The sequence below is a fragment of the Taudactylus pleione genome, unplaced genomic scaffold (assembly GCF_031769625.1).
Source record: "Taudactylus pleione unplaced genomic scaffold, aTauple2 ptg000817l, whole genome shotgun sequence".
Lineage (NCBI taxonomy): Eukaryota > Metazoa > Chordata > Amphibia > Anura > Myobatrachidae > Taudactylus > Taudactylus pleione.
The window spans coordinates 1,275,871-1,295,836 of record NW_028285219.1 but is presented as its reverse complement, the minus strand read 5'-3'; the positions used below and the strand labels follow the sequence as shown (position 1 = coordinate 1,295,836).

At 41.9% G+C, this 19,966-nt stretch overlaps 1 protein-coding gene across 1 annotated transcript in view; it reads right to left on the bottom strand.

Moving 5' to 3' along the window:
- MGAT5B (alpha-1,6-mannosylglycoprotein 6-beta-N-acetylglucosaminyltransferase B) overlaps positions 1-19,966 on the bottom strand; it is a gene marked incomplete at its 3' end in the record, with an annotated part of 153,236 nt that overhangs the window by 40,589 nt on the left and 92,681 nt on the right. The window contains exons 9-13 of the mRNA XM_088458220.1: positions 16,069-16,238; positions 15,618-15,749; positions 15,140-15,273; positions 12,638-12,768; positions 7,101-7,256 (exon numbers count right to left, since the gene is read on the bottom strand). Coding sequence (XP_088314346.1) covers positions 7,101-7,256; positions 12,638-12,768; positions 15,140-15,273; positions 15,618-15,749; positions 16,069-16,238 — 723 coding nt within the window. The remainder of the gene's footprint in view (positions 1-7,100; positions 7,257-12,637; positions 12,769-15,139; positions 15,274-15,617; positions 15,750-16,068; positions 16,239-19,966) is intronic.

Genomic DNA, 19,966 nt, shown 5'->3' with positions numbered 1-19,966 from the left:
TCTTTTATATACATTATTTCTTAAATTGTCTAACAGTGCTTCTGCTTTGCCTACTAAATTAGCCGCTAACAAGGATAATCAACGGGGATTCTAATTATATTCAACACCTTCTTTATATACACCACCTGTCCCTTATAATAATTATGCTATAATTTGTTTTTAATAGGTTTAAGGCATAAAAAATCTGAGATATTTGCAATGCATTTTGACTTGTTGGTATAAATGTATAGTTCTATTTTTTTACTTATTGATCAATGCTGCTGGGTGCCTCTGTAACAGGTATTTATTATTTTATAAATTGTTAGAAGGTGGCAATGGCATCAATCAATTTGAATCAAAGGATTACACACTTATCATCAGTCTGCTTTACCTCACTTTGGCTATTCTCTAAAATTCAGGTAGCTGCACCAGCAGGGGCGTTTCTAGAGAGGAGGGGGCCCGTGTGCAGTCTCCGACATGGGCCCCCTCCTCTCCGCCCGGCGGCTGGCAGCGCATCGAGCTGTGCGTGGCCAGCGCCAGAGTTATAGACCCTGGTCACTTTAGTGTGCCCAGAGTCTAAAATGTATGCACAGGTCACCGGGAAAATGGCTGCGGTGGTCACTTTCCCTGTACTGCGCATACGACGGGAAAATGGCCACTGCGGCCATTTTCCAGTCGTTTTACAGCGCCGGACCCCCGCGCCTACGTGGGACTTCGGAGAGGTAAGTAATATTATGGGTGCAGGGTGTGCGGTGCAGGGCCACATGGACCCAGGGGCCCGTGTTCCCCGCACACCCTGCACCCATTATAGATACGCCCCTGTGCACCAGCATTTATTCAGTGTAGCCTGTATTCAACAACCTCAACAATTGGGAGATTTAAGGCCCACACACAAGGTGCGATTTTTTAAACGATTTGGCCGTTTTTGACCGATTGGAACGACAAATCGTTTAAAAAGTATTGTGTGTGGGCTTGATAACGATGCTGATAATCAATTGAACCTGCAGAAAGATATCGACCTATCTTTCACGATTTGGAACACATCGTTTCGAGTGTGTGCATGATGAACGATGCGATGGACGATGTATGATATGTTGTCACTTTTCCTGGCCACTTCCCCTCTATTTTGTGCCAGCATCGTGAGGTTGTTTGCTGCAAACGATATATCGTTAACGATCTGCAGTCGACTAATCTATATCGTTTGATTGTTTTACAATCGTTCCATGTGTAGGCACAGGTGTTAAGGAGTTCAAGGGAAATCGCAAACGAGATTAGATAGTTTGCAAATCATACCGTGTGTGTGGGCCTTTACACAGAGAAACTGGAATTAAAGTAGATTTCCAGGGACTTCGGGGAGAATGGGAAACACCAAGCTGTGACCTTATGGTACACAAGAACCACAAGTAAATCAATACCTGTTATCCGGATAGAAGATCAGAAGTAATTAGATCGACAATCAGCAGGTCAATACCAGATGGTCGACAGACAATAGGCCGACACAGCCAAAAGGTTGACAGGCACAAAAGGTTGACTGACAAATGGTCGACAGTGCAGAAGGTTGAAAGGGTTAAAAGGTTGACAGATTCAAATGTTTGACTTTTTTTTTTTTTGCAGCATTTTTAAGGTTAGGGTTAGGCACATGGGGGATGGTTAGGGTTAGGCTATCAGAGGGGACAGTCAAGGTTAGGCACTAGGGGAAGGGTTAGGCTAGGGTTAGGTTTAGGCACTTGGGTGAGGGTTATGGTTAGGCACCAGGGGAGGATTAGGGTCAGGCACTAGGGTGAGGGTTATGGTTAGGCACTAGGGAGAGGATTAGGGTTAGGATTAAATTACAAAAAAATACTCTGCACTGTCGATCATTTGTCAGTTGACCTTTTGTCCCTTTCGACCTTTACACACTGTCGACCAGCTAGTGTCAACATATTGACTGTCGATCTAATTACTGTCGACCTATTATACCACACCCCTGTTGTACATGGTTCACAGATCCTGACGTCATGGCATAACATTAAATCTAACATTGAATCTAATTTTAGATATATTATTTTAAACTTATTTAATTACATACTCAAGTAAATAATGGCGCACACGATAGCGACAACCCAGTGCTAGCTTTGATTAAAATGAAATTTGACATTTAGTAATCATCTTTTCCGGAGTCAAGATAACCAAATAATCTGTATAATTCATGCAAACCAGTCCTTTGATACAAGACAAATCAACTCTTAAGGTGCATACACACTGTGCGATCAGGAAAGACAGTACGACTACGACATTGTAATCGTACCGTCATTCCTGATCCCCTGCAGTGCCAACACTGAACGATCAGTCGTTCAGTGCGGGCACACTCCATCATTCCTGAACATGGCCAATCTGTCATTATCGGCAGATTGGCCTGCATGTTCAGGCGATGGACAATGTCGGAAACGACCAGCGGGCGCGCGCATCACTGGTCGTTTCCTACATTTTAGTGCACGATTTGTGCACGATTACTGAGCGATTGCACGATTACGATGTCATAATCGTGCAATCGCTCAGTAATATCGCCAGTGTGTACGCACCTTTAGAGCCAGATTTACTAAGCGGTGGCTTTTGCAAATATAATACAGCAATAATATTAAATACAAAACACGACGTTTAGTAAATCTAGCTCATAGTGTTGATTCTAAAGACAAAGAACATAGACAACTCTGCCCAGCTGACATAGAGGCCTTGCTAGAAGGTTACAGGAGGACATATGCAAGACAATAAATGAAAGTAATCTGATTGATAGTCTTAGGCCTGAGGAAGATGGAATTTCATTTCGAAAATAAAAATTATAGAAAATATTATTTATTTTGAAATCAATAATAAAAAGAAAAAAGTCTACAAATTAAAACCATATGAAGACAGAATAACCTGAGCCCAAGGAAAGTGGATCTTTACAGCTATAAAAATTGGATGAAAAAATGTCAACATGCCTCTAAATTGGATTTCTTCAGAAGTGATAGAGGATTTATCAGGTCAGCTTACTCATCACAAACATTTAGAGGAACAGAACTCAACTCACTGTACTCAAGAGACTGTCACCTATTGGACTAATCAAATTCAGTTACAGCTATACCGTGCCACAGCCTAGTCTTATTTTTAGATTTTTATAATAATCATTATAAGTGTTATATAATTCCAACAATACAAGAACGTCAAAATAAATTGTGTTGACTGTATTTTTGCTACAGAACTGCTTTTCTAAATTCCAAAAGAGTTCACTACCACGTGAAGGTAATAGAAAACTATACTAATGGTGCAGCAACACTGGTATTAGCGAACGCATCGGGACTGCAGGTTTGGGAGGCCCTACTGAATTGCAAATATTATGTAAGCTCAGGGTTCAGTAGTTCTTTCCTACTGTGTGCAACCACAGAAGCACTAGCAGAGCCTGATCAACAGTTATAGAAGGAAACTAAAACATGTACAAACAGAAACCAGCTGATAATAGAAACGACTTACATTGTGTGACATTAACCTAAATATTTCATTGCTTACATACAATTGTAGCACTTGCATGACAAAATCCATCCTAGTCTTTTGTTACTTGTGTTTTTTCTGTACCATGGCAAAAAGTTGCAATCATGTGACTATTTTTAAACTAAGTTGATGCAATTTGCCAGTATTATTTTCATCCCTGCAGTGAGGGGAAAATGGATCGTTTACATTTGGTACAATTTAACCAAGACAGCTGTCAGTCATTGTATTATGCTTCTTTTCAGGGCATTCAGCACCGCAATACCTACATTGATTTTTGTTTGTCCCATAATTGTAGATGAGAGGTGTGTTATTGTGCAAATCAGGCCTATAACCAAAGCCACAGTATACTAGCAGTTATCTCAGTTATATGAATGGTAATGTACAATACTTACATGTACAGTGTTTGAACATGTAAAGAAATATATTTTCCTAACAGGGTAAGTAACATTACAACTACGCAACTATTGGAACCGCATAAAAAAACAATAAAGTAAATTACTTGTTGGAAGTGAAGAAGCCAATGTCTCAAGCTGCCTGTACATTAAAGCAAGTGGATGTATTTCTCATTTAGCCACACACATGACTATCTTTAAGTCATCATCTGCCATTTGTGACAATACTAATAGCCATTGGTTGGAACAAATTTTCTTTGGGATTGGAAGTGATTTGGGGCCTAGAGATCTGTGGATGGATTATTCGGAAACAAGGTATTAGACCTTCACAGTTGCCGAGTAAGATAAGCAGAGGCAGTGTCAGACTGGGTCATGAAGGGCCCACCAGGGGACGCAGTGGTAGGGGCCCATGTTTAAGAGGTGCGGCCAGTCTCCAGAGGGGGTTTAGCCAGCCACCACAGAGGGACTTGGCCAACCATTAGATAGGATATAATCAGCTTGCAAAACACAGGGCCCCTTTATAAAGAACAGGACAAGGGTGTGTCAGGAATGCCTACTTTGATAATCAGGAGGGCTAATTTTTATGTAGTTTCCATAGAAACAAACTAAGGACCAAATTTTTGACATAATTTAAGTGCACAATCTAGAAACTCATCCCAAGAGGATGGAAGGAGGCCCTCAGTCAGTGGAGCCGACCGGGGATTTCCCCTGTACCCCTGTGGGCCAGTCCAACCCTGAGCAGAGGTTATCGAATCAGTGACTCATAAGGGTAATAAACAAATGTAAACAGTCTTTTGTTATCAAAGACATCAGCCACATGAAGTCATCACCATCAATGCTAGTATCGTTACTACACCCTGTGAAGACCTAATTTATCTTGAGCACAGTAGATTATGTACTTGTACAGTAGATGCCCATTGTCTCCACAAACATATCAATGAGGATATGATGTTCATGTGCAAACTCCATACCAGTACATTTACCATATCAGCTAGGATTTACACCAATGTAATAAAATACCACTTGGAGTCATCACTCTATGTTCATCACAGCTCATTGATATTGCTGAGTAAACCTGGCAAAAGCCTTTAACTTGTGGGTGAACTGGCTACTATTCTTGTATTATACAAATCTTCATGTGCACTGGTCAATACAGAGCTCAACTGCAGATAATATAGATGTTCATCCGTAATTGGAACTTGCATATCACAGGAATTGCTTGGCTTGTAACGATGACATGAAAAACATACTAGCAAATATATAATAGACTTTAAGAGGACAGTGATGATAAACTAGCATAGATAAAGTCAGTGAACAGCTTGATGGATGACCAGCAATACATTAAATTAATTTTTCAATAACAAAATCATTCAAGCTTTACAGCACTTCCGCAATACAGAACAAAATAACTTATTTTGCTTTTTACTAATACCACATTTTGAGTATTTCAAGAGCGTATTGCCTGGCATTAACCCAAAATAGATTTATATCTTATAATTTTAGCTGTGTCTAAATTGTGAACATAACAAATACACACGTCACAAATTGTTTACCCTGATAATCAATCCCACCTGTCAAATGACAGCAGAAATTATGGCAATACGATAATCACATTATGCCAAATATCCACAAAGTAAGTCTGTGACAATTATACAATATATGCCAGAGATAATGAAAGATAATGGTCCTTAGGACTATGTATTAATTCTAGTTGAAAACAGGTTTTTATTTCCACTAAGTGCAATGCTTTGTAGTATGTGATTGTCTGCAGTGTTCAGTGCTGTAAAGTATATATCAGCTTGATGATACATATGGAGGAATTTAATTGTTTTTTGGGCATCTTACATAATAGGCGTCTATCAGAGCAATTCAATTGTTAATCTGATAGACGCCCATTAGCTGCTGCAGACACATTTTTCTCGCAGTCTCCAGAGGTGTGAGAAAAAATGTGTGCAGAGTCCATAGTTTGGGCACCCAAACCAGGACTTTAGGACCCCCCCTCAAACCAGGAGTTTAGTCGGGTTTAGCCGTATTGAGCATCTAAACCTGGTGCCTCTGGGCGCGTTAAACACTAATGGTCGTCTATCGGAGAAACAATTGAATTGTTTCTGATAGATGCCCATTAATTAAGACGCCCAAAAACACAATTGAATTCCCCCTATAGTGTAGGCAAGCTTGGGTGTAATATGTGTGGGCACCTTTATGCTATAATTGGTGGATGGACCTTGTCCTACTGGGTTGGGTACAGGAGGCCATCGCTCAGGATCCCGGCGGTCAAAATCCCGACAGGTTTAGGATACCGGCGCCTGTCAGTAGGTATGCTAACCCTCCCCCTTTCCCTACTCCTAACCCTCCCTCCCTGGTGTCTAAACCTAACCTTCATCTAGTGTCCAAACCTACTTCCCCTTCCCTGAACCCTAAACCTAACCCCCCCTTAGTGCCTAAAATTACTCCTAAACCTAACCCCCTAGTGCCTAACCCTAATCCCTAACCCTCCCCCTGATCCCTCTACTTACCTTCGGGATGCCAGAGGTCGGGATGCTGGTGCCGGGATTCTGACAGGTGTCATGCGCATGCATGAACTCAGGTCACGCATGAGTAGTCAGCTGGATTGGCAGTGGTAACACTGTTACTAGATGTTAAGGATCGTGGCAACAGCTGCTTTTCGGAACAGCTGTACCCGTGCAGGAGCAATGCAAAATTATTCCGTCAGCTAAGTATCAACTGCTGCAACTCGTGACATGTTGGATACTTAATAACAATGAATAAGTTACTTGTGTCATACAATTGGTATATAAGGAGGTCAGTAGGAAGCTCTCTATATTGAATAACCACCAGTAGGATGCTCTCTGTATTGCATGTCACTAGGATGATCTGAGTTTTGGGTACAGTTAGGCAGGGACAATGTGATTTATTCTTTTCTGTTACGCTGCAAATGAAAAGTTATATTTACGCTGACTACTTTTTTTGCCCAGACTACAGTTGACTTGGTTCAACCCGCATCAGGCCATAATATTTCCCATGACCACTAAGTTCCCAACCTGCCCCTGGTTACTGCAGAGGCAATGACAGTGCAGAAAATATAATTTCACCCCCTTCTACTCTCTGTTGTTTATTGCCTTTTCTCCCCCACTGTAATGTAATACACATCCTGTTTATAACCTACTAATTGCCCCTTGCCAGAATCCCATGTATCTCCTTATAACACTTCGCCCAAAGTACCTTGGCCTTTTTCAGCAGCTGCTGTAGATCCTGCTGAGGCAGCAACCCATGGTTTTTCACAAATGCAGGAACCTCAGGGGGCCGCTGGGTCTCGAAATAAACAGTCCCATGTACTTCCATGTGCTTGTGCAACACCGCCAGAAACTTCTCTTTACCCTAGAAATAAACAGAATTTTGAATTAATTGGCAGAGCAAGGAATACTCATGTCAGTAATTACAAATTACTATTCATGAGCCCAGGTCACTACTAGAAGTAAAGCACACCCCCTTTTTTACATCCGGGTGATAATCTGTAGCAATACTCAAGGCCAGGTGATTGCTATTAAAGTCTTTTTTACTCTTCAGTAACTCTGCGCACCGACTTGTGTTGGAAAGGTGCCATGCTTACCATTCCTGACTAATTGCATAATGCCAGCACCATGCTCCCTTTTCGGAGTCATCAAATAAATACACTGTACAACAAATTAATACTTTTAATTTGTTTCCATTCTAAAAATAGTCATACATTACTAATTTGAGGTCAAGAAAAACTAAAATGATTTCAGAATGTTTTTACTAGCTCTATTTTTTGAGCTACACTACTTGCACTATACTGTATGTACATTAGTAATATAGTCATAATGAAAAGCTATTTTAAAATAATCTGATATTTTCTTGATAGAAAATAAATAACAGTTGTTTTAATTCAATCAATCACAAATAAGAACACAAAACGAAACAAACATACAGCATACGAAACAAACATACAGCATACGAAACAAACATACAGCATACGAAAGTACTATCTAATATAGTGGCCTATTCACTGTCCAACAGTAGTGATTCACCTCCCCTGATATCTTTGTTCCATTGCTGAAATGTCTCGGTGGAATCGCTCACTATGCTTGTCACTCAGTGCACCAGTTATCTTGTGTGGGTAATCCCGTGTATCACATATATTTGAATAGGGGCGGGGACAAATAACTGATTCATTTAATTGGGTCATTAGGCCCCGCCCCCTCTGTGCAGAACGCAGATTGCTGGTAAGATTCTCTCCATTCTGCCCACTTCACTAGGAATACCCCTACATCGTCATAAATGGGCTATATCTCGGAACTCAGGCCCTGATTCAGAGCCGGACGCTCTGACAGAGCGCTCGCTCTGAATCAGGGCCGTCCTTATCTTTTTTAAGAGCGGCCTCCTGGCCGCTCGTATAGCTGTGGGTGACCACCCACAGCTATAGCGAGCGGCCAGGAAGATGGTCGCGATGGTCAAGACCATCGCGACCATCGGGCTTGCGACGAGACCCTTGTGGTAGGGTCTCGCCTGCCGCAAGCCCAGGAGTGCTTTTGGCTCTATCAGAGCCAAAAGCACTCCCACTGACATCACTAGTGATGTCAGTGGGGCCGGCCCCAGACGGAAGGCGTTCCCATGGGAACGCCTCCGTCTGGGCAGCCACGCCCCCGGAACGCCCACCAAAGGGGGCGTGCTGTCAATCACCATAGACAGCACGCCCCCTTTGGTGAGAGACCCATAGCGACGGCTTGGCCGTCATTATTCGGGTCTCGCGCATGCGCACGACGGAGCCGCCTCCGTCGTGCGCATGTGCACTTGACCAACATCGACCCGCTTGCAAGCGCTGAGCGCTCGCGAGTGGGTCTGAATCAGGCCCTCAGTGCTAACTGAGAGTTTTAAATGACATATTCATTCTTTGCATGCTGAAATCAATTAGAAGTAACTATTTTCACATCGGAAACATTTTCATTGTTGTGCAGTGATATTATATTATCTCAGATGCGCATAACTAAAAAAAAGTGGTATCAGGAGAAACCGCCCATCATTTTTTAAATTCTAAATAGTTGATCATGCCTGAGTGTTACATATATGTCAGATTCTGTCTGTAGGGTGAAACCATTTACATAGACTGAGATAGAGTAGGGCACAAATGAGAACTACAGTAGGGTCTACTGCACTGGAGGCAGCTAACAGGAAACTACTTTCCATGTACTTAGTAAGTATTGGAGGTACATTTGCATTTGGTTATGTTGCTATTCTGCCTCTCTACTTTTCCTTGTCACTATTTGTCTGCTCTTTCCCAGACTTTCCTTCCCAAAATGTATATAGCTGTCAGCAATGCAAGATGAGTCACTGCAGCATAAGTTAAATAAATGGGGGATATAAATATAAATGTATACCTGCAGCTGCACATGATCATCATCGTCACCAGGGGATAATCCAAAAGACAAAAAGAGAAAAGCATGTCAGGAACTGATAAAATTGTCACTTTTAATAAAATGGAAGCAATTTGGAAGGGATGCAGCTAACATCCCGACAACCAGGATGCCGTCTGCCGGAACCCCGGCATAGGAATCCCGATCACCAAGACAACAGCGGCGCCAAAATCCCGGGATGCTGATGCCGGCAGACGGCATCCAGATCGTAAAGATAACGGGGAATGGTAAGTATAAGCCACAGGGAGGAGAGTTAAGTTTAGGCAGCCCAGGGGGACTTAGAGTTAGACTACGGGAGGGGGAAGGTTAGGGTTAGGCTCCAGGCAGGGAGATTAGGTTCAGGCACCACTGGGGGGGAAGAGGGGTGGTGGTGTAGGGTTAGGTGCCAAGGGGGGAGGGTTACGCTTAGGAACTACGAGGGGAGAGTTAGATTTAGGCACTTACTGGGAGAATTAGGGATGAGGTGCGGGGTAAGGAGGGTTAGTACAAGGGTGCAGGAAAGAAGGGCTATGGGGTAAATAGGACAGGGAAACATTATTTACCGTTCCCCTGTCATGATTGGAGCCATCGGGATGCCGCTGTCACTGTACTGACAGCCGGCACTCCCATCCATCGGTATTTCATACCGATTCCATTTGGAAGACAGACAGACATGAATGAAGAAAAGTTTGATACAAAACAGTACTGATGAAATAGGATTAGGTACAGACATGAGAGACAACTTTCAAAATGATTACACCCACCATAGGACTCAAAAATACTATGCATAGACATGACTGCAGAAATACTGGAGGTGCTCAAGCACCTACAGCACCCACAGAGCTGCTCCTATGGGTGCAGGTAACACAGTTATAACACTGAATTATACTTTTACTGTAACATTTTGAGAGGACCAAAAAAATATTTTAAAATGAGTTTCGATTCATCAGCTATACATGGTATCGCTATAAGTATGCAGTGGCATCATATAGATAACATGATATTGTACATAGAACAAATGCAGCACAAAGCAGCTCAGCATGCCCCTGGGGATTAGGGAACAACAAAGACAAGTCCATAGTATATGAGAACAGCAGACACTGGCATACCGTATTAGGGAGTAAAAAAGTGGAGATGAACCGCGCTGAGTGTCACTAATAGTGAAAATGAACTTTCCAATATAGATTAATAGATATTACATATGGTAAAATATCAACATAAATTCTAACACATTTGTTGTTAATGTAATTAATTACGGCTTAGTTGAGATAATCAAGGATTATTTATTTATAAAAAACATTTTAAAAAACATTTTGAAGAGAAACAAATTGTAAATCCTCAATAAATAAGTCTTTCAAGTACAAGTTGCATTGAGAACACCAAATGGGTATTATATGGATAAATTCCTTCAGCAGCACAGGATGAAATGTGGGTATCCAAATGAATATGGGGTGATTGAATATAATATGTCACTAATGAAAATGGGATCCGGATTATTGTCCAGCTCTTAGTATAATTACCAGCCTCTATTGGATCATCACGTCCTGAATGTAGAGCAAATATTGCAGTCGGCGTGGTTCCAAAGGGAGAGTCCGCTGGATAATAGTTGTAGATGCTGGTCCGGGAAAGATGATAATAGATCCAAGATGGAATGCAGTCAATAGTGGGGAACGCCAAACGCGTTTCGATGTGGAATCACCCACACCTTCATCAGTAGCAGTATCCCCTTGGTGCCTTCCTGGAAGTTCAATTGAACACCCACTTACATATGTAGAAAGGGAAAGGCGGCACTCACAGGTCTGATGAAATGAAAGAATCAAACTTGACAACTGTGTCTGCCTTGTTCAACGTTTCAGTCTCACGTGACTTTTATCAAGAACATATAATAGATCCATCTTGGATCTATTATCATCTTTTCCGGACCGGCATCTACAACTATTAACCAGCGGACTCTCCCTTTGGAACCACGCCGACTGCAATATTTGCTCTACATTCAGGACGTGATGTCCAATAGAGGCTGGTAATTATACTAAGAGCTGGACAATAATCCGGATCCCATTTTCATTAGTGACATATTATATTCAATCACCCATATTCATTTGGATACCCACATTTCATCCTGTGCTGCTGAAGGAATTTATCCATATAATACCCATTTGGTGTTCTCAATGCAACTTGTACTTGAAAGACTTATTTATTGAGGATTTACAATTTGTTTCTCTTCAAAATGTTTTTTAAAATATGTTTTTTATAAATAAATAATCCTTGATTATCTCAACCAAGCCGTAATTAATTACATTAACAACAAATGTGTTAGAATTTATGTTGATATTTTACCATGTGTAATATCTATTAATCTATATTGGAAAGTTTATTTTCACTATTAGTGACACTCAGCGCGGTTCATCTCCACTTTTTTATTATCTATTTCTATAGGAGGCTGACTACCTTCTTTTGAACCAGCAGAGTAGTGACAGCGCCGTACTGATTTACCATTTTTTTGCGTATTAGGGAGTACTAGCAACATTAAAAGATCATTTATGAACCAATAAAGTTCAACACTGCAGTAATCTTAGGGTCACTCAAATGTCCAATGGTCTGCTAGATGTTCCTGATGGTTATCCGATGCTGCATCTTCGGACGCATACAGCGGATGTGATAAGGCACTGACGGGCATCTCATTTCAAAAGACGAGACCAGCACCATCTACATACTTTCTCAGATCTGCTGCTAATGGGGATGCAGCACTGATCATTCCTGCATTTACCTTTGAATCAGGCCCACTGAGCATACAGTAAGTGTGTACATTTGGAGTGTGTTACAGGTTCACTTGCACATACAGATGTGTCCACATAATACATCTTACCTCTGTGCGCTACAAGTCGCATTAAACATAAACTGTGAGCATCGTTCAACTTGGTTTCGCCAAGCGTCTTTTTGTGCGACTTTTTACCTTCAAATGCGTCTTATTTGCAAAGTGATGCGAATAGGGCATACAAGCAGCTTCTAAGACGCATTTGAAGGTAAAAAGTCGCACGAAAAGACGCTCGGTGCTGCCGAGTCACACCACGCCTTGGCGCGACTAGAAAGGCTGTTTAACCTGCAAGGAAGTAAGATGTATGTGGATACATCTGTATAAAGAAGCACTGTGTAGATTTTGCAGTTCCTAAATGACCATTATATTCTTTGTCCTGTTGGATTAGTGAGCATGGTGACAATCCTCTTGTTATATCCCTGATAGCAACTTCCTGGCAGAATGATAGGTATTCTCTTACAATGTTTACATCGGGTGATTTTGATGTATTGTATATAGGTAAGACATACGCAGATGAGGATGGCATCATTTACCTTCCACATGGCTGCTTCCTTGCCATACACAACTGCCATGTTCCTGACCTTGTTCTGAGCTACCTGTTGGCGCTCAGTTTCATTCAGTTCGTCCGTCACAAATCCCATGAATGAATTATCTGGGGTGTGGGCTGCGGACAAGGACATGGAGTTGAAACAGTCTATAAGTAGTTGTAAATATCACTGCTGCAGTTGAAGTAGAGGAATTAGAGGAGACACAAAGAAGATGTATGGACAAAGCTGCAGCAATAACAGAACAGAAAGCAAAATACAGGAAAGCAGCAGAACAGTACTATGGGTGGGCAATAACACAGGTGTGCATCAGGGAATGGACAGGCAGCACAAGCCCCATGCTATAACAGAGGTGCAGTGATACAGCTGTGTTGATGACAAATAAAGAAGGCAGGCAGATAAAATTATAACTCTGGTTCTCGTTTAAATTTGGAAAAACATCCAGCTAGAAGGTGGAATATTCTCCTTCGCAAAACCATACTGCACTGCAGTGAGACGCATTTACACTGTGCTTGGACGGTATGCAGTCGGGATGCCGACGGTCGAAATACCGACCGCCAGTTTACCGACTGTCTAATCCTGACAGGGGACTAATGACAGGTGTCAAAATACTGACGCCAGTCATTATCCCTACTCCGGGAGCCCGACACCCGGCATACTGAACAAAGGTAAGCCGGGCGGCGGGCGCCGACATCCGCAGGGGGGGGGGGGGGTAGGTTTAGGGCTCCGGGGTAGGATTTAGGGTTAGGCACCCCCCTCCAAGGAGGATTAGGTATAGGGGGGGAAGGGTTCGTAATAGTTAAAATACTTACGAGCAGGATTTTGGACACTGCTGTATTCCTCTGTCCGTATTTGAACCATCGGACATAGGTCCAGCAGTCTTTCATATCGATCCCGTGTGGTCAGATTTGCAGTTGGATGGGGGAAGGTCGGGCTCCCTAGTTCAACTCTAGATCACAGGGTTTTTTTTGCTTGTTTTTTATGTTGTCTAAGATTTGTGTGCTACATGCATTCAGTATTTTCTCTGCAGCATAGAAAAAAATTGCCTATACAAATTTGTCAAATTTGCTCCTAGCTCTTAAAAGAGCCCTTATGTGTATATCTTTTATGTATTTATCTTCCCACTATCTACTTGAAAACTTCTATAACTCCCCATCAATCTATTAGATGCCCCCTTAATTATACATTTACATTCATTTATATATCGCCTACATATTATGTAGCGCTTTACAGAGAATATTTAATCATTCACATCAGCCCTCATACACAAACTAAGGGTGATGTTAGTCAGGAGCCAGTTATACTAACAATATGTTTTTGGACTTTGGGAAGAGACTTGGAAGAAGCCACGCACATATGGGGAGAACATACGAACGCCAAAGATAGGGCGTTCGTATGTCAGAAATAATCCCGCAGCCCCATGGTGCTGTGAGGCTGGAATGCTAACCACTGTGAGACCTTATTGCCCATTAGCTCTACTTAAACCTGTACTTTAAATATATCTCTTTAAACGACCAATATCTCAGCCAAATGTGTTATTTCAAAAATGACACTCCTACCTCACACCTCATAGTATCCAAGCCTTCTGATGTCATTACATTTTTTCGTTTTAAAACGATGTAGACAACTAACCCAGTCTTGTGCTTTGAATATTGTATATTCTCTGTAATAGCTGTTGCCAGGACTATAATGGAAAATTATGTGTACTCACACAATAAGGGGAAGATAAATTAACTCCACAGTCATTGAAAGAGGTTAATTTACAATTAGTGGTTTTAAAGTGCAGGAAAACTAAAGGAGAAGTTTCATCAAAAGACAATAATTGTAAAGTCTTATTTTAAAGTGAAAATAATGTAACATCAATACATTTCAGTAGATGAAAAACATTTTACTGTATATTATGAATTTAATGATGTTCAATAGCGGCATTTTATAGTTTGTGTTTCACTGCTACAATAACTGTTTATAGAGTCTGGGAAAAAGCATATGATACATAGTGACGCACAATAACACTATGGAAATGCTGTAAGCAGCCCTGTGCCACTATGGATTTGCAGCAGTCATTTTTCACACTTGTATACTATCTTTGTCATTAAATGACATGATCGCAGCCATTTGTATGTCTTTTGTACAAAGCCATAAAAATTAGAATGTAATAGTTACAACTGCTCTTTTATATATTACTTCTAATTTTAGTAATTTATGGAATTAATAATATATAATTATAAAATGGATAAATAAGAAATAAAGTTGACCAGATACATCTACAAAGTATCACACAGCAGTTGGATTACTACTGCTTTTTTTCTCAGCCAGGGTTTTATACAAATCTAACGTTTAAAAGCAACACTTCTCCCTTAGATTACACTGCACAATAGCAGTGGAAACACATATTTGATATCAGCAAATACAGAACATGTATATATGCCATGTAGCATGCTAAGCAAGATGTCAGTTGACCCACCCCCCAAGCTATCTTCCCAAACTTACGAAACATTGTCATGAACTGTTTGGGGTGCAGGTTCCAGTATCCCCAGTTTGTGCGATAGCCGTGGAGTGTGGCATACTCTTCATGGTTATAAGCCGGCTCTGTCCCAAAGGTGTCCACCACACGCAGACGGCACCTGCAGGAGGGGGTATTCATGGTGTGGACCCTTTGTAAGGGACCAAATGTCTGTGTGGACTAAAGGGCAGGGATCTATTTGTTTTAGGGATTGTCAGTATAAATCAAAGGACAACAGGAAACTATAGGTAGTGGTAAACAGGGGATTTGACTAATGGTAAAATGTGGATCTCTGGGGCAATTCATGGGTCACAGTAAAATACTCAAGTAGCCAAGTGCAGCCACAGGCGGTCAGGTGTCAGAGTTTCAGGTCAGAGTGTCACTAAGAAGTCAAGGATGAAAGCTACAGTTTGGGCGTTTTGTCTATATCTGGGTCTGTGGCCTCCACTTACACTAGTTGCTCACCTGTACTTCCTGAAGGACAGGCCCATGTGCTGCTTCATTTGCTGCATGCCATGATAGTCTGTGTAGATGAGATCAAAACCTAGAGGTTCTGTCAGTGGGCAATTTCCCCTTCCGGGTGGGACACCTAAGTAGCTGAAGCATGGAATAAAGTCTGAGCAGAGCATAACAACCTCAGGAAATACAAGCTCTTTACATGCATTCACAAGCTCACAGTACATCTAACAAAGTATTTTTAAAGGTTGGATGATTCTTTGTTTCTAAATTACAATTTATCAAGCTTTCTATCCAGACAATTGCAGGATATTCCAATAATCTACCATTACTGCAAAATGGTTGCCTAAACATCCACAATGCTGGCACGGTGCAGCTGAGCTATAACACTGGCAAGAATGAAACAGTCTATATGATACCATGCTTATGTACAGATCAACTGCACTGTTACTACACTCACCTCTGCAATTCTTTCACAGACACCGTTATTTTTAGACTGTGGCCTAACACATAGAGCGCTGCAAGTATATCTGCCCACTGCACCATCTCCCCCAGAGGTCCCCCTTTCAGCACCCTAGGACTGAACACATCACCAGATTCCTCTGTCAGAAATCCAATGTGTACAAGGATCTGTAAAGACATGAAGATAACATGATTAAAGGGTAGCTAAGAAAACAAACAACTGTAAGGTAGGTACAGTATGTATATAATTAGGTAGGTAGGCACAATATGTACATAATGAAGTTAGTTAGTTGCCTAGTTTTATGGGTTCTATGTACTAAGCATTGGAGAGAGATAAAGTGGACAGATAGTACCAACCAATCAGCTCCTAACTGTCACTTTACAGGCTGTGTTTGAAAAATGCCAGTTAGGAGCTGATTGGTTGGTACTTTATCTCCGTCCACTTTCTCTCTCTCCAAGGCTTAGTACATAGACCCCATAGTTACTAAGGTTTAAAAGATAGACATCCATCAAGTTTAACATTCCATAATACTACTTGTGGTATTCCTACCATAACCAACTAGCAATTGGATAAATAATTTGGACCAATCACTCCACAATGCCCTCTACTAACTACACCAGTGATTCCCAACCTCGGTCCTCAAGGCACGCTAACAGTCCTGGTTTTAGTGATATCCATGATTGTGCACAGATCGTTAAATCAATATAACTGAGGTACTAATTAAGTTACTTGTGCTCAAGTATGGCTATCCCTAAAACCTGGACTGTTAGTGTGCCTTGAGGACCGTGGTTGGGAACCCATGAACTACACCTACAGATGCATTTACTTGTAGAAATGTATTCAAATATTTTTTCCATTCTGTTAGTGAATTTGCCTTCATTTCCTCATGTGGTAAAGAACTCAATAGCCTAACCTCTCTTATAGTAAAGAATCCTTCCCAAATGCCCACTGTGAAATGGCCATTTTTTATATTAACAATTGATGAACGCTTGTCCTTTGTATGATCGTTGATATGAAAACTTCACCTTTTTTTTTTACAGATTAATCAAATCTAAAATGTATAATCTATCTTTATAATTTAATCCTAGTGGGCAACCAGCCATTACATAGCTCTGAAACTTCTTCAGTTCTCCTGTGTCTTTCTCCAATTGAAGTGCCCAAAATAACACTCCATATTCAGGATGTGGTCTAACTAGTGACTTAAAGAACAGTAATACTATGTTTGCATCATGTGCAGTTATCCTGCTTCATATGCATCTCAGTATATTTTATCTGCTTTTGCAGATGCTGTCTGGAACTGCATGCTAGTTCTCACCCTTCTGTTTACTAGTATCCTTGAGTCGTTTTCCATCTAGGCTTTCCCTACAGGTATTCCATTTAATGTGTAACTGGCCAAACTATTACTATTGTCTAGCTGAATATATTCCTCTACATTAAATTTCATCTGCCATGTTGTAGACCATTTTGTCTGTTTTCTTCTATCTTTCTGAAGCAGGTTATTATCCAACTCTGTGTTATTAAAGGAACATAGCTTAGTGTCATGAATATTGAAAAGAACAGGGCCCAATATTGAACCCCATGGCTCACTACTAATAAGTTTAGTCAGCGCCGAACTAGCCATATGGCACTTCTGGCAAATGACAGAAGGGCTGATGGCCTTAAGGGGCCGGTCTGGACCAAAAGCCTGGCCAAGCAGCTCCACCTCCTTGCGCACTGCTTGGCCCAGAGAGACACTGGTGTGCTCCAAGGCCAAGTCCCTGTGAGACATGACCACGTCATTTTTCGTACGCACACAGAGGGATGCCGAGGCTGAAATACAGGCCCAGTCCATCCCTGACATTAGCCCATAATTGCCTACTCTACCAGACTGTCAAGGAGGCAACTGAATTTGTCCATGACTCCCATGTGAGTAGGCAATTCTCCCCAATAGTGCTTATCTGAACATGACATGGAATGTGCAATCAAGCCTCACTACTCCAGTAAACACAGAGTATGAGGGTTTCTTAGGTTGTTAGGGCATGATGGTGTAGTTGCTCCACTCATATCATGATGCAAATGGAGACATCAAGCCCGAACACCTACCTCACCCCCAGCATTGCCCTGAAGTCAGGTAGGTAAAATTGACATGTATAGTTTAGCCTATATAGAAAAAGGAAAGCATGTGAAGCATTAGATTGTAAAATTTATCAAAAATAGTATCAGCCATACAGCAGCATTATAGCAACAGTAAATATATATATTGTGCTGGTAAGAGTCTATTGCCAGATGAAAGTTACCGTGATTATAGCAATTTAGTTACCACTATGCATGGTTAAAGAGGAGAAACATGTTAAGAGTATTACTTCACACAGAGTCTATTTGGATACTGCTGTCACATCTGATTTTCTAATTACTAGTGACTATATTGTAATTGAAAGCAAGCAAGGAACCATACACTTGCTGCAATGACACAGAAACATCTGCCCACAACAGTCGGCACCCCGAACAAAAGTATAGTGAGGGGTGGACTTAGGTGTTAGCCGCGTGGGGTGGGGGGGGGGTTAGGTTTAGACACCACGGGGGGTTAGGGTTAGGCTACGGGAGGGTGCGAGGTTAGGGTTAGGCTACGACCGGGAGGGTTAGACACCACTGGGAGGGGGTTAGGGTTAGGCACTAAGGGGGGTGGGTTAGGTTTAGGCACTAATAGGCAGGGTTAGGGTTAAGATGGGGGGGATGGTTAGCGGTAGGAACAGAGAGTTAGGGTTAGGAAAAGAAGCGGGGAGGGTTAGCATACTCCCGGAGCCCCACTCGGGATACTGCATCCGGATGCCACTGTCTACTTTTGACAGCTTGCATCCCGACTGCCTATATTACATACCCAACCCCTAGAACTGTCAATATAGAGGTGGACCGTTACTGTGGGACATCAATCTGGATCTCCATGGATTCATACAATTGTCTAATAATCACAGTGACTTTCAGTTGGAAACAGATTCTTACCAACACTATACCTCTGAAGGTGTACTGTGGTATCCTGCACTAAAACGTTAGCTGCAGACACTTTACGTCCTGTAAGTTGCAAGGCGGGTCTTCCATGGCTTGGACTCATTTTCCCAGCACATCCCACAGATGCTCGATCTGATTGAGATCTGGGGAATTTGGAGGCCAAGTCAACACCTACAACTCACTGTCAAACCATTTCTCAAACCGTTCCTCAACTATTTTTGCAATGCATTATCTTGCTGAAAGAAACTACTATGTTCAGGAATTCTAGTGTAATGAAGGGGTGGACTTGGTCTGCAGCAACATTTAGGTAGGTGGTAAGTGTCAAGGTAACATCCATATGAATGCCAGGACCCAAGGTTTCCCAACAGAACATTGCCCATAGCTTCACACTGCCTCCGCAGGCTTGCCTTTTCTCATAATGCATCCTGGTACTATCTCTTCCCCAGGTAAACGATGCATACACACCAGGCTGTCCACATGATGTAAAAGAAAATGTGATTCATCAGACCAGGCCTCCTTCTTCCATTGCTCCATGGTCCAGTACTGACTACTGACACTCACGTTGCCATTTTCGGAGGTGGACAGGGATCAGCATGGGCACTCGGACTGATCTGCGGCTATGCAGCCCCATACACAGCAAACTGAAATAAACTGTGTGTTCTGCCACCTTTCTGTCATAGCATTAACCTTACAGCAATTTGTTCTACAGTAACTCTTCTGTGGCATGGGACCAGACAGACAAGCCTTCTGTGGCATGGGACCAGATGTGCTAGCATCAATGAGCCTTGGGCACCCATGATTCTGTCATCGATTCACCGGTTGTCCTTGCTTGGAACCCTTTTGATAGGTACTAACCACTGCATACTGGGTACATCCCACAAGACCTGCCATTTGGGAGATGCTCTGACCC